General features: G+C 48.2%; 1 protein-coding gene across 3 annotated transcripts in view; it reads left to right on the forward strand.

The window, feature by feature from the left end:
* The window catches only part of NOX5 (NADPH oxidase 5), a 123309-nt gene extending 121966 nt beyond the window's left edge, over positions 1–1343 (forward strand). For all 3 annotated transcript variants that reach the window (XM_030814654.1, XM_030814652.1, XM_030814653.1), the window contains exon 16: positions 785–1343. In XM_030814654.1, coding sequence (XP_030670514.1) covers positions 785–916 — 132 coding nt within the window. In that variant the 3' untranslated portion in view covers positions 917–1343. The remainder of the gene's footprint in view (positions 1–784) is intronic.
* Positions 1344–15154: the final 13811 nt, after the last annotated feature.

Consider the following 15154-nt stretch of genomic DNA (forward strand, 5'->3'; position numbering starts at 1 on the left):
AGAAGGCCTGAGTGGGCAGGGACCTGGAAAAACACCAAATCTTATCATCTTCTGTTACAAATGGGGAAACTGAGGCACAGAGACATGAAATCGTTTGCAATCCTTTTATTTTATTTCTCAGATTGGTTTTATTATTATTTTTCTTCCCTGAACACTTACCTGTCAGGGTATGCAGTTTGCAGGAAGTGGCCCAGAAGGTGCTGCTTTTAAAAGTGCTGCAGATGACCCCATGCCTGGGTCACGACAGCTGAGTGGGAGGGGAATTTCCATGGTGAGTGCTTGGGCATCAAAGAGGACTTTCAGAAAAAGGCAATTCATAAGCAGAATTTGGGGTAGAAAAGGGTCCTCACTGGGGGAAAGACTGACATCAGGAAAGATATTTAAATGACAGCAGGTGGCCAGCCCTGGGGACTAACACCAGGTTCAGACTCCCATGGGAGTCCCAGAGCACTGTATGCATCTCTCTGCGTGTCTAATTTAATGCCTGTCTCCCACAGTTGCAGATCCTTGAGTGGAGGGCCTAGGTCTTATTTATTTCTGGTCCTGGTCCTCTACCTGGGGTTCTGGGTCATGTTGCCAGTTGAACAAATGGCTCTTAGTTGAACGGCTGAGTGTTGAACTCTGCTGTAAAACCCAACAGCTGTGTGGTGCAGCTCCCTGTGTAAAATGGGAATGCTCATTGCTGCCGACCCGTTAAGCTGTTACCGCCAGGCAGTTGTGTCACTGGTGAGTCAGCAGCTCCACCTATCTTCCCTCTTCTCTTCCTCAACCCCACTGACTCCAGGTGTTCCAGAAAGTGGCTGCTGAGAAGAAGGGCAAGGTGCAGGTCTTCTTCTGTGGCTCCCCAGCTCTGGCCAAGGTGCTGAAGGGCCACTGTGAGAAGTTTGGCTTCAGATTTTTCCAAGAGAATTTCTAGCCTCACCTCTCCAAGCTCTGCCCCAAATCCACACCATGGGTCTGCTTCATCGCATTAGTATAAATGCCCCCACAGAGACCAGCCTCAGATGACCCACACAATAAGACAAAGCCTAGGGACCCCCAATCCTCCTCAACACGGAGAACATGAGACCCGAAGGGGCAGATGAACTTCCTCTAGAACCTAGGGGAAGGGACAGTGCCTTGTTCATTCTGCTGTAGATCCTGGGGTTGCTGTGAAACTGAGGAAACCAGAGGCTGGTCATGGGAGCTTGGGGGTGGGGTTCGAGGGGGCAGAGGGCAACCACTCCTCCAAACATTTTCCGACGGAGTCTTCCCCTACATCCATGGTCCCAAACCTGCCCAATCATCACAGTCATTTGGAAACTTGTATCTCCGGCATCTTATAAAGTTGTTCAAACATACAGAAAGTGAGAAGAATAATACAGTGAACAGTGTTACCTACTTTCTAGACTCCTCAGTTAATATTTTGCTGTTTATCACATATTATCCATCAGTTCCTCCTCCCTCTTTCCATCTGTTAATTTATCTGATTTTTTGGATGCATTTTCAAGTTAGGTGCAAATATCTCAGCACACCTTGCCACTTGGAGGAGCCTTCTTTAAATGCACATTCCTTGGTCCCACTACCAGAAATTCTGATTCTGATGATCTGGGAATGAAACCCGAAATATGTATTTTCCACCAAATCCATTTGCATAGGGAGAAATAAGCAGCGTCTTTCCCTGCCCCTCCTTGTATCTTTGTCTCCCCATCTCCCTCTCTCTCCTGGAGCGTCCCTCAGAGCCTCTCTGGGCTCTGTATGCTGGCCTCTTCCTTCTCTCTGTGTGCTAAGTCGCTTGAAAAACAGGATGGAGACAGCCTCTTTGTGTGCCTCTCTCTGTGTCGTGGAAAGGCCAAGTGCCTGGGGATGAAGCAGGCTAATCCTGGAAGCTCAGCTCAGCCACAACCTGGCTGTGTGGCCCTGGAAGCTTCCCCATGTCTGTTTTTTTCATCTGTGAAATGGGCTGATGCCATCCCTCAGTCACAGTTGCTGTGAGGTGACATGAGATGCCAAGTGCTCAAGACATTCCACCACAGTACAGCTCCTTGCTGCTCCAGGCTTTCATGCATCTACATCACTTCTCTTCATCCTGGCTCCCTCTGTCTCTGTTTTCCAGCCTCTGTTTGCGTCTGTCCCTGTCTGGGCAGGAGGGAACAGCAGAGGCAGCAAAGGCTCTCTCAGCACATACTGTGGGGAGGAGCAGCCCTGGGCAGAGGACAGGGCGGGCCTCACCTCCTCCATCTGAGCTGGACATTTCCATCTGTGCCACACCGTGAGCTCCTGTGAGCCCCACATTTCCTGGGCATCCTCCACCTTGCAGTCAGTCCTGCTAGGTTCTCTTCTTGACAGTGTAAAGCACCCTTCCCCAAGGCTGCCATCATGGGGTTGGAACCAGGCACTTTCCAATGGTATTGTAGCTGGCACTGTTCTTTTCCATGGGTTGGAAGTCCATGGTTGGGAAGGGGGAGGTAAAGAAGCCGGATTATAACCTGGACGATGATGTCCCTTATCTAAGGTGGGGCTGGGATGCAGCAGTGGGGGTGGGTGTGACGTGCAGGGGATGAGCCAGTTGGGTGGATGGAAGAATGAAGGTGGGGGAAAGCTCTCTTCTGAAAGGATCAATAGGAAGGGGATGGTGGAGGAAGAAGCTGAGGCAGGCCCTGGGGAGCGGAGGGCAAAACATACCCTGAGGACTGGGACAGAGCAGGATGGGAGTGAGGATGTCATCTTTAAGATGTGAGGAGGAACGGGAAGAAGAATACGAGAGGAGGAGTGGGGCCTGCAGTCAAGGAGAGGCTAATTCAGTTTGGGTGGGTGGAAAGTGGGGCTCACGCTTGCACCGAGCCTCCATCTCCCTGGACCGGGAGTCAGCAAGGCCAGGAGACCTGGTGTTGGGGCCTTCCAACCGGATCGTGTTTAATTTCCAGCAAGCCTGGGGAGGCACAGAACTCACCGGCGAAACTCACACCTGGAGTTTTGCCAGCCTGAGGCCACACACTCTTGGAACCTTTTTGCCTCTGTTGAGTCTGTACTTTCCCCTCTTCACCAGGCTTGGGAAGGCTTGGACAAAACGCTCTCTGGGGCACAGAAGGAAACTAAAGAGGGTGTCCTGACTTAAGGTTGGAGGATGTAAAGAGGCTGTGCCAAATCATTTGGAAACATGGCAGAATCTGTTTAGCACAGGATGTCTCACACATGCACTCAATGCACACACACATGCATGTCACCATTTTGGATTCTTTCCCGTCTCTGTCTACACTGATTTAACACATTTGAGCCCTGTCCTCAGTCCTTTGCTCTCTCGTAACAGGTTTTCACCAGGCTCCCACCCGCATATACAAATAGTCAGCTGTTCATTTAGGACTTAATAATGTAGTGGGTGGGAGCAGGTGGAAAGACTTGGACATACGATTCTAAAATCCATGAATGCCCATATGTGTGACGACCATATGCCTGTGTCCTGAGGTTTTCACTCCAGACAGATTCCAGTTGCCCACGAGAGGGCGCTGCAGAATCACGAATCTCAAGAGGGTTTGTTTCCCAGGAAGTGAGACTGGTCCCTGAGTGGCAGTTAATCAGAGGGAAAGGGGCTGGGAAGACAGCGCCCTGTTCCAAAGCTCCCCACTAGAGGCAAAACCTCCAGCCTCCATCTCTGTGAAGTCAGGAGACTTCATGTTCAAGATCAGAGTTTCTCTAGCTGTCAGCTTCTCACTGCCACTGCCTTCCCCCAAAAACTCTACCCTCCCCATACCCAGTGTCCAGTTCTGGGCTTTCCTCTTTTCTGCTTGCAACAAAATATCCATTGGTGAGGTCAAGTTGAGCTGAACAGGCCTGGCTTGGGGAGAGTTCACAGGTCCAGGTTCTGTCTGCTTCAGTGGACATGTCATCGAAGGCAGCAGGACCACACATATGAGTGCACAGCACGCATGGTCTGACCATCTGGATGTTTCCCAGATGTGCAGATGGGCATCATCGGCCATCAACAGGAAAGTGCATCCGGATGGCTGGCTGACTTTTCTTCTTTCACCAGATGTTGGCAATGCTGTAGACGCATCTGGGCCCGTGACAGATAAGGCTGACACACACAAAGAGAAGAGAGAAGGATCAAAGGCCAGTTATCGGCACGTGTGCCCATCCTCCCCCATCAAGCTGCAAACTCCCCAAGGCCAGACATGGGGACCCGAGGCCTAGCACAAAGTATAGACCAGATGTGGGTTCCTCCCAGGGCAAGGGATTGCTTAAATGGAATTATCCTTACAAAGAGTCTTTTGCACCTAATTGTCACTTGTAATTTGGGGAACAAAAGCACAAACACAAGCCCACTGAACCACTTTGCCAGGTGCCACTGCACTGTTCTGTGAGGACAGCTCTGACGGGCACAGCAGGCATTCCTGAAATGACCAACCAGTCAGGGCCCTCCCAGACGAGCGACACAAGTGCAGGCTATTAATACATTGAGCCAGGGGCATTCGTGGGAGGGGAGGGGGCGTGGGCAACATGGAGAGTCACCAGGCTGGCAGACAAGGTCGAAGGTAGGGAGGGATGAGGAACATTAGCCGAGACTGGGTCTGGGCCAACCTGTTGGAGACGCAGTGGACAAACCTTTGCCCTCTGGGAGGCAGGGCACTGAGTTCTACACTTGCCTCTGCCACAGTCTGCTGTGTGACCTTGGGTGTATCATTTGACCTCTCTGAGTTCTCACTTTCTTATTATAAAATGAGCAGATCAAGTATGTAGGTGTTTAAGCACTTGTGTATGCATTTACAATTGTCATTTCTAAAAAGGATACATGAAAATATATTTATCTGTGTGCTCTGGGGAATGGGAATGGAGGGATACAATGAAGGAAAGGATTTTGTGTTTTTGTTTTTGTTTTACTTTTTGCCCTTCTGTAAAGTTTAAGTTTTTATTAATATTATAGTTTTATTTTAAAAAGAAAACCAAAATAGGATGTCATGTAAAAGAAAAAAAAAAAAACGAGTACCAAGTGTTTTATATAATCCTATTTATAACACAGAAAATAAATGATATATGTATATCATGTGGGAATAAATAGATAAAAATACGCGGAAAGACAGTTAGAAGCCAGCCCTAATCTGTCTTGGGCCCAGACAGCCCTGATCTGTCATGGACCCAGATGTGTCTACAGCATTGTTAACATCTGGTAAAGGAGAAAAGTCAGCCAGTCATCCTGATGCATTTTCTTGTTCATGGCCGACGATGCCCAAATGCCAAGCAGTTCGCAGTGGTTAACTATGGAGGTGGCAAAGGAGGACTGGAATGTTTTCCTCTTATCTGTTTCCTGTATTTGTGTGTTACCTGAGTAAGGTTTCACTTCCTGTATTACTCACGTGATATTTTACTTTTTAATTTATGTACTTTTGTATGGCTTGTATCTATTTTTTAAGAGTAAAACAAAATGCAGAGATTATCTGCACTGTTGTCTAAGATCCTGAATATTGATTTGGTTTCAAGTGAAAGTATTTCGGGCCTAAAGCCAGGGGACTGGCCCTCCACGTCGGGGGTCACTCCCTGGGCTCTTCAAAAAGGGAGGCTCCTATAGTGCCCATTATCAATATGCTGCTGGCCCTGAATGGCCTAAGCATTAAAATAAAAGGCCCTGTCCAGGCCCAAAACTAGTCCAGAGGACTGTGGAGGCCATGGGCATACACGTGAAATTGTGTGCACAGGGGCTAAGCTCAGCACCAGCCCAGCCTGGGAGTTGAGATGCCTCAGGGTACACTGTCTGTGCTAAACAAATACTCATATTAACCAGCCTTCCTGACGGATTGATGCATCTTTTTATGATCTGTCTTTACAATACGATGACTCTCTCCTTTAAAAAATAAGATTAATTCAGACAAGACATTTATTTTATGAGGAAATTCATCCCAGGGGGAAAAATATTCAAGCTGAATGGCAGAGATGCCTGGAAAGAGACTTGACTCTCAAGGAAGCTTCCAGCCTCCAACCTTAGCCACCCAGCCATAGCCCCAAAGGGGCTGCCCTAATACTACTCAGGGACAAATGGGCCCTCTTAAACTACCCTAGCTGTGCGAGTGTAGCCTGCTGGAGAAAAAAAGGAAAGAAAGACAGGTAGTGAGTTTTAGTGTGGCAGGGAAGAAAATGATGCATTTTTTGGTAAAGGAAAAAAATTCTGAGATTTACCCAAATTTGGCTGGACATGAGTTTATATATACAGATTAAGCTTGTCTTTAAATAACCCTAAAGAATGTTCAAGAACAGTGAATGACTTGTGTCTGTGTCCCCAGTGACTAGAATAGCGTCACCACCTAGTAGGTGCTTGGTGTGTTTCATGAATGTTTCCACTGCTATGATCTGTTTCAGCTGGTGACCCTATGAGGTACCCTTGACTCCTCTATCTCCCCCATCTTCCTCCTTCATCCAATCATCAAGCCTGTCAACATGGCATTCTAAATGCTTCTCAAGCACATTTCCTTCCCCATTGGCCCTGCCTTGGTTCAGTCCTTAAATTGCCTGTTGCCTGAACTGGTGCAGCAGAGACAGGCTGGAGAAAGGAAGCCCAGTTAGCTGGAAAGGAAGTTTGGAAGACCACCCAGCTAACTGGTCTCCCTTTCTCCAGTCTGGCTCTGATCCATCCTCCACACACTGCTGTGGGTCTGACTGCACACCTTCTTTTTGGAGGACTCTCCTATTATAGCCATCAAACTCCTGAGTCTGGTACACAAGCCCTCCCCCACATAAGCCCTAGATGAAGATCTACTACCATTACAGCCAGCATTACCTGGCCCTTGCCTACCTCTCAGGTCTTGGCAATGTCCACCTTGCTCTTTGTACTTTAAATAACATCATTTCGTGCTCCTCCAGGACACTGTGCAGCTTTGCACCCCAAGCCTTTGTTTCTGCATCGCCTGATACTTGGAGCACCCTTCCCCACTTTCAGATTGAGATTTTGGAACACTTTATCATCAGCCTATCTGTAAAGACTTCCTTGCTGGTCCCTCCCATCGCAGAATAAACAGACTGCTCCGTAGGATTGTACTGTACGTAGCTACTTGTACTTACATATGTATTGGATGGTATTGTATTTGCCTACTTACTTGTCTGTGAACTCCTTGTGGGCTTTGTCTCCCGAGTGCCTAGTAATCAGAATAAGTGTTGGGGAGCTACTGTGACTCCTTTGAGCCTCCATCTCATTCCTTTCCCTATCTTCTCTGCTGCTCCCCTTCAAGGGTGAGAACACTCCACCATCCCCGCAGGCAGACAGGACCAGTGGTACAGGTGGGTAGAGCAGGCGGCTGCCTTTCAAGGTGCACCTTCAGGGGCCCTAGAAAGATCCCGCCTCCCCTCAGCTCTAGATCTCCCACACATGCTTTCATTCCATAGCCGGGGATCAGGTTGAATTTGCAAACCCTACAAATCCACTGGCAGAAGTCCACTCCACCTTAAAATCACACTAATATGGGACAGGCTGGTGGCAGAGCTGCTCCCAGCTCCCCCTTGGTAAAATGAAGAGGTGGGGGCCGGGCGTGGTGGCTCACGCCTGTAATCCCAGCACTTTGGGAGGCTGAGGCAGGCAGATCACAAGGTCAGGAGATCGAGACCATCCTGGCTAACACAGTGAAACCCCATCTCTACTAAAAATACAAAAAAATTAGCCAGGCATGGTGGCGGGCACCTGTGGTCCCAGCTACTCGGGAGGCTGAGGCAGGAGAATGGCGTGAACCCAGAAGGCGGAGCTTGCAGTGAGCCGAGATTGCACCACTGCACTCCAGCCTGGGGGACAGAGGGAGACTCCGTCTCAAAAAAAAAAAAAAAAAAAAATGAGGAGATGGGGCTCGTGGTCCCTGGTTCCTTTGTGCTACCTCCTCCTTCTCTTCCTCATTCTTCTCCCTCTTCCTTCTTCTAACTCAAAAGAGATGAATGACTTAAAAAGCAAATGAATCAGAGATGGGGAAAGCAAAAAGAGAGGTAATTTTGCCAAGTTATTATTCAAAGGAGCTCCCTGGGACTGAGAGCAAGAGTGGCCCCATCAATCACTCAGCAGAATGGGGCAGGCAGGGGACCCAGCACTTGGTGTCTGTGGATAACTCTGTGCATGAACAACCAGGCCAGGAGCCTGGGGCCCTTGCCGGATGTCCCAGAAGAAAGAGGCCAGAGGGACACTGAATGGGGACAGTTAGCCCAAAGGCCTGAGAGGGCTTCACTAACCTGCTTTACTCAACAGAGCCCCCTGAAAGCCCCATTCTAGGGTGGGCCAAGAGTGGGAGGAGGGAGATATGACTGGCAGGGGCGTGGCAGGAGCCTGTTCTTCCCAAGGCATTGCTACCCTGAGGGAAGAAGCCACTGCCTCATTTGATCAGATGCGGATCCAAGCCATACTCATTCCTGTATTCCAGGCCTTAGCCGAGTGAATGCATTCTCACCTGTAAAATGGGGACGATAATAAGATTGGTACTGTTAGGTAGAGTAATGCCAAGGATTAAATGAGTGAATGTACATGAGGTGCTTAGTGCAGTGCCTGGCATGTAGTGTATTTCAGTCAATGTTGTCTGTCATCGTCCTCATCACAATTACATTCTATGGAGGCAGGCAGGCAGGCAAAAACCAAGTAAACAGATGAATAAACAATGATTTTGCGGAGAGTAAGTGCTCACAGAAAATAAAACAGGGAAGCGGCAGAGAGTAAGTGCAGAGAGGAGCATGGGTACCTGGAGTCAATCCCCTGGGGCGCATATGCCAGGAGTTGTGTGATGACAGGAAGTCATGAAATGCTTGGTGTTTTAGTTCTCCCTGTACCCTGTAAAGTGAGGGCAGCAATGCCCACCTCACCATGGGGAGTGTGTGTGGGAGGGGGTGTGGTGTGTGAAAATGTATGTGAGTGCATGTGTGTGCTCATGGGTGTGAATGTGTGCGTTTGGGGAGGAGGTACAGAACTGGATAAGGTACAACTGTAAACTATCAGCATTGGAGCACAAAGGTTCAATAAATGCTTATCATTGTTTCTGCCTATGACAAGCCTTGATAGATACTAATTCAATGATAATGTGATTTAGAAATCTCCCAGATGTTAGGACTTTCTCAGGGAAAGGTTATTCAACAGGGAGGTCGCTATGGGTCCCCCACCTTGCATGCACCCCCTCCGCAGCTCCACTGCCCCCTGGAGGTCTCTGCAGCCCCTCATCTTCATGTCCTTTGTGACCAAGCCACATTTGGAGGCCTAATAAATGCCTTCCCTTCCTGGGAGGGCCATCAGGCTACGGGATGGGGGAGAGCAGCCTGGAGGCACTGCCTCTCCCTGCGTCCTTCTCCAAACACTGATGATCCTGGGCTGCAAGAGGTGGGTGATCAACTCCCAGCCCCTCCAGCTCATTAGCGCTGCATTATGAATTCCGGGAATAATGTATGTGATTTCCTCTCCTGATTGCTGCTGAAATCTCCTGCCTGTTTATCAAATCCGAGCCATGCTCTGCAGCCCTCTGCTCCTTGGCTCTGGGCTCCTCTTCTCCAGAGGAGGAAAACAAAGAAATGCTCCTAGGGGATTCTGGCTCTAGAGAAGAGGATGATGGTGACAGTGAGCAGGAAATAAAGTTGGCTTTAGGGGCAGAGGGCAGAAGGGCTCAATAAAGCACCTGACCCCCCACCCAGAGCCACACTGAGTCTAAACTCCCAGGGAGGAAAGCCCTACTAAATCAGGTGAGACCTACTCTGTCACCATTAGAGAACCACTCATTCATTCATTCACCCCACAGGCATTGGCTGAGTGTCTGCCTTGTGTCAGGCACTGTATCAGTTAACAAGGATACCAAGATGAAGCACAGGCCCTGCCCTAGAGTGAGAGGGAAACACACAGGCCCGTAGTGCCAATACAAGGGGCAGATGCCAGCACAGTCCTCATGAGGTGCTGGGGCAGCATGAAGGAGAGAGGAAGCAAGGTCAGGGTGGGGGTGAGATGACCCAGGAGGTGGTCTTGAAGGAGGAACGGGACTTCACCAGCTGGAAAACAGGAGAGGGGGAGGGTATATCTGTGCACATGAGTCCAGGCATGTGAAAAGACCCAGAAGTGTGAGTTGCTGGGTGGGATCAGCCCATCTTGGGGTGGCTAGAGGCCGGGTCAGGAGGCAGCGAGAGGGGAGCACAGGCACAGTGATGGACCTCGAGGCTGTGCCAAGGAGTCTGTCTTTAATCTGAAAGCAAGGAAGATGCACTAAAAGGTGTAAAGCAAGGGCGTGTTTGGTCCCATCCACCTTTTAGTGGATCTTCCTTGCTTTGAACACCTTTTAGTGTTAAAAGCACTGAAATCAGGTGATGAGACCAGACACACCCTTGCTTTAACACCTTTTAGTGGATCTTCCTTGTTTTAACACCTTTTAGTGGGATGGGGATGGGCCTGGACCTCATGGGTCAACACCTTTAGCAGCCGTGAGCAGGGCATGTTCCCTAGAAGGAGCATGGGCAGGACAGGCAGGGAAAGTGCCTATGACAATGACTGCTTTGAACTGTGCATTCAGTTGCCACCAGATCCCTTTTCACTTTCTCTGGGCGCAGGTTGTTTCAGATGTGTGCATGTCATCTCCTGCCAGTCTGAAAGCCCCCTGAGGCTGGATCCTTCCTTCCCTCTTCACATGTTCTACTTGGAAAAGACCATAGGAAACAGCAAGCACTCAATAAGGACTTTTTGCCTCATCTTGGATTGTTTCAATGCCATTTTACAATTATTTCACTATTTCCTTACTGTTTGCAATGATATATTTGCCATGGAATGTTTACCTTCTCCAGTGTCCACCTCCCCTGCAAACACAGAAACAGCCCAACTCTGACTACCTGCCCAATTTCCTTCTCCCTTCTCCCTTGCAAACTGAACCCTGCCTTGTTCTGGGCAGCCCCAGGTCATAAACAGTGACCAAGTTAACCATGAAGATTCTGAGGTAGCCACAGGCCTGGTTCTCCAGTGACAGTAAGGAGGGATCTGCTGGGGATTCTGGGGAAGCTTTTGCTCTTCTGCTGAAAGGAACAAGGGAGGCTGGTCCACCTCTTTCTCCTGCTTCCTGTCTTGACTGAGATTCCTGGACATCCTGAGGTCTCCTATGCCCATGAGGCAGAAGCCCCAGGCATTCAGGAAAATGACAAGGCCCTGCCCTGATCTGAGCTGCCTTCTTGCTCTATGAGAGCAAGAAATTTGTTTTTCTCTCTGCTCTTTCCCAGCTCCTAGAACAGCAACTGGTATGTGGTGGCCACTCAGTCATCCTTTGTGGGTTGAGGGAAGGTCAACATTGCTTAGGCCACTGTTAGCTGCGAGTTCTGTTACTTACAACTGAACATATGCCTAACTCAGTAACTGTGAAAAATAATAACAGTATATGCTAACTTTATAAATGGAGTAAACTGGGTAGAATCACAAACTAAGACACCACCCTAAAATTTGAAGAAAGGTGCTGTCATGAGCCACCTGTTTTCCTGACTCCTCAGTCTTTCTCTGCCCAGAGCTGGAACTACTTGCCTCTTGCCCCCTCCGACTTGCACTTGCACCCCTGTTCCTCAAGGGACTGGCAGAATAGCTCATTTTCCTATGAGTCCACATTTCATAGTACAGGTCATCACCTTTTGGCCTTGCCTTGACTCCCAGAACTGAGGATTCAAGCATGACCCAGATCTTCCCAGGCAGGAGAGCTTCAAAGCCCCACCAAAGACCAGGAAGGGAGAGAAGCAAAGAAAGGAAAACCCTGAAGTCATTCCTGCCATATGGCTACAACCTTGCATTATCCCTGATGTGAGCCATTAACCTGCCAGCTACCAACCAATTAGCTCTGGTCTTGGCTATGCTTCCCTAGCTTATGTCTCTGCTTCTTATCAGCCACACATAGGGGCCCTTATAACCCCTGCCCCTTGGGGGCTGTCCTTGGGGGAGGCCTAAAAGGGTCCTCTATAAACAGGTTAAACACATCTTTCTGAGCCCCCTCCAATGGGTGCTGAAGAGGAAGTTTCCCCCAGGAGACTCCACAATCAGGGGCATTTATAAAGGGATTATGCTGCCATTCACAAGTTATGTTTTTACCAAACGGAATGAAGAAAATGAAGATCATGAAATAACCAGCTTTCCTGAGGTCCCTGCTGCAGGCCTAGAACCTGACTTGGCAAGATCCCCTTTGAGACCCATTATTTTTATGTCCAGCTGATATCAAACTTGAGTTTCTCAGCTTCCACTCCACGTGCTCCTATTTTATTGCTATGTTGCTGTCAATGCCCCCCATTTCCAACCCCAGCCATTGTCTGAACTGTCACCTGCCCTTTCCTTCAAAATCCAGCTCAAGACTCTCTCCTTGTAGGAGTGTTCCTAACCCTAACCGAACCCCAATGACCCCATCACTAAACAGTCTGTTTACATCATACTTCCAAGCACACATTTGTGTGTGGATTAGTAAATGTCTAGAATCTTTATACTTGCCTTTGTACAATCTTCTTGCCCAAAATAAGTTCCTGAGGGAAGTTGCGGGCAGTTCCTCTGTATGTCTCCTAATGAGAACCCATGATTTGGTACATAGTGAAAGCTCAAAAATATTGCTGACTTTTTCAATAATCTGTTGCTTTGTAATACACCAATGCAAAAGTGAATGGCTCAAGACAACCATTCTATCATCTCTCATGAGTCCATAGGTTGACTGGGATCAGCTGAGTGGTTCTTCTGTTGCACATGATAGCAGCTGGGGCTGCAGTCATCTGGGGACTGTACTGGGCTGAAGTATCCAGGATAAGTCACTCACTTCACTGGTGCCTTGAGGGGGTGGACGGAGGCCTGGCTCAGTTGTGAAGCTGGGACAGTTGGGCCTCCCTTCCTCCCTGTCTTCCTCTATCCATATATTCTCAAGGTCTCTCCTTCTCCACTTGTTCTATGTGATCTCTCCAGCACAGAGAGACCACACTTCTTACATATTGACTTGAGGATCCCCAAAGCACAAAAGTATAAGATTTGAGGATTTTTAAAACTTAGACCACAAACAGCTTACTGTCACTTCTAACACACTTTATTGGTTAAAGCAAGTCACAGGCCAGCTCAGATTCAGTGTGGGAGGGGAATCACACAAGGGTGATGTGATTCACTAGGGGAGGTCTGATTTGCTAGGGAACATCTTGGGATACTTGCTACCCCTTGACTGAATGCCCAATAGCATTTATGGAGGCCAGGGTCTGGTTGTCATTAGTGCCAAGATTACTATAAAAAACCTCAGCTGTCGGCTGGGCGCGGTGGCTCACGCTTGTAATCTCAGCACTTTGGGAGGCCGAGGCGGGCGGATCACGAGGTCAGGAGATCGAGACCACGGTGAAACCCCGTCTCTACTAAAAAAAATACAAAAAATTAGCCGGGCGCGGTGGCGGGCGCCTGTAGTCCCAGCTACTCGGAGAGGCTGAGGCAGGAGAATGGCGTGAACCCAGGAGGCGGAGCTTGCAGTGAGCCGAGATTGCGCCACTGCACTCCAGCCTGGGCGACAGAGCGAGACTCCGTCTCAAAAAAAAAAAAAAAAAAAAAAAACCTCAGCTGTCTCTTCCTCAGACTGTTTTCATCAAGAATAAAAAGAACACACACACACACACACAAAGACACACACACACACACACACACACACATACTCATACCACCTGGAAAACCATCATTCCAACCTGTAAAAAATATTTAAAAATCTCTAAGAGGGTGAAAATGTGCATATTATGAAGGAAAGATTAAACACCATCACTACTAGCTCTCCATTTTAAAAAGATGTCTTAAATACATTATTTCATTTGATCTTGATTCCCACCCCCATTTTAGAGATGAAGAAACTGAGGCTCAGAGATGATAAGTAATTTACCCAAAAGGGTGGAGCTAGGTCTGAATAACCCCAAGACTTGTCCCTGATGCCAAAAAGAATTATTAGAATATGAATTAGTGTGGTGGCTCATACCTATAATCCCAGAAATTTGGGAGGCCAAGGTGGGAGGATCACTTGAGCCCAGGAGTTTGAGACCAGCCTGGGAAACATACCAAGACCCCATCTCTACAAAAAAATTTTTTTTAAAGAATAGGAATTATGCCTATCAATGATAGACTGGATAAAGAAAATGTGGCAAAAATGCACCATGGAATACTATGCAGCCATTAAAAAGGATGAGTTCATGTCCTTTGCAGGGACATGGATGAAGCTGGAAGCCATCTTTCTCAGCAAATTAACACAAGAACAGAAAACCAAACACCGCATGTTCTCACTCATAAGTGGGAGCTGAACAATGAGAACACAGGGACACAGGGAAGGGAACATCATACACTGGGGCCTGTCTTGGGGTCGGGGGGCTAGGGGAGGGATAGCATCAGTAGAAATATCTAGTGTAGATGATGGGTTGATGGGTGCAGCAAACCACCATGGCACTTGTATACCTCTGTAACAAACCTGCACGTTCTGCACATGTACCCCAGAACTTAAAGTTTAATTTAAAAGAAAAAATTGCAAAAAAAAAAAATTAATGTTTTTGGCCTAAAGAAACTGAGATCCTGAAAGATGAAATAGTCCAGGGTCCCTCAGCCAGGATCCTGATTCCCCTTTAGAAGAGAACAGATGCAAAAGAAAGCACAGGGCCTGATTCGTAGTAGATGTTCAGCTAACAGAAGCCCCCCGTCTCTTCTCCAAACGAGATTTCTTCTACAGCTCACTGTCATTGGTCCAAAGAATGCAGCTGCTATACTGTGTTATTGGCAGGATTGTGGACATGACTGATTTCCTTCCTGATTGGGTAGGAAGGCTGAAGGGCAAGTTTGGAAGGGCTCTGTTCCCTTCATCTCACTCCTTTCCCCACTCGCATTTCACCCAACAGTCGTCTGGTTTTTGAGCAATCTGTTCCTGGAAAGCAGAGGAAAGTAACAGATTGATGCATCGACTGTGTGTGGCCAAGTGATTTATTTTTAATGTGACTAAACAAGACACACACCTGCCTATGGAAACGTAATCACATTGAATCATCAGGGACTTAGATAGCCATTTAAGCAAGGGAAAGACAGAGAGGAGAGAGAGGAGAGGAGGAAGAGGAGGGAGAGAAAGAAAGGGGAGGCAGGGGAGCAGAGACAGAAGAGGAGAGATAAGAAGGGACTGGAAGAGAGGGAAGGGAAGGGAAGAGAAGACTGGGCCAGCTCCCTAAAAATGTTTATTTCAGCAGCATCAGTGAAGCA

The sequence above is a fragment of the Nomascus leucogenys genome, chromosome 6 (genome assembly GCF_006542625.1).
Source record: "Nomascus leucogenys isolate Asia chromosome 6, Asia_NLE_v1, whole genome shotgun sequence".
Taxonomy (NCBI): domain Eukaryota; kingdom Metazoa; phylum Chordata; class Mammalia; order Primates; family Hylobatidae; genus Nomascus; species Nomascus leucogenys.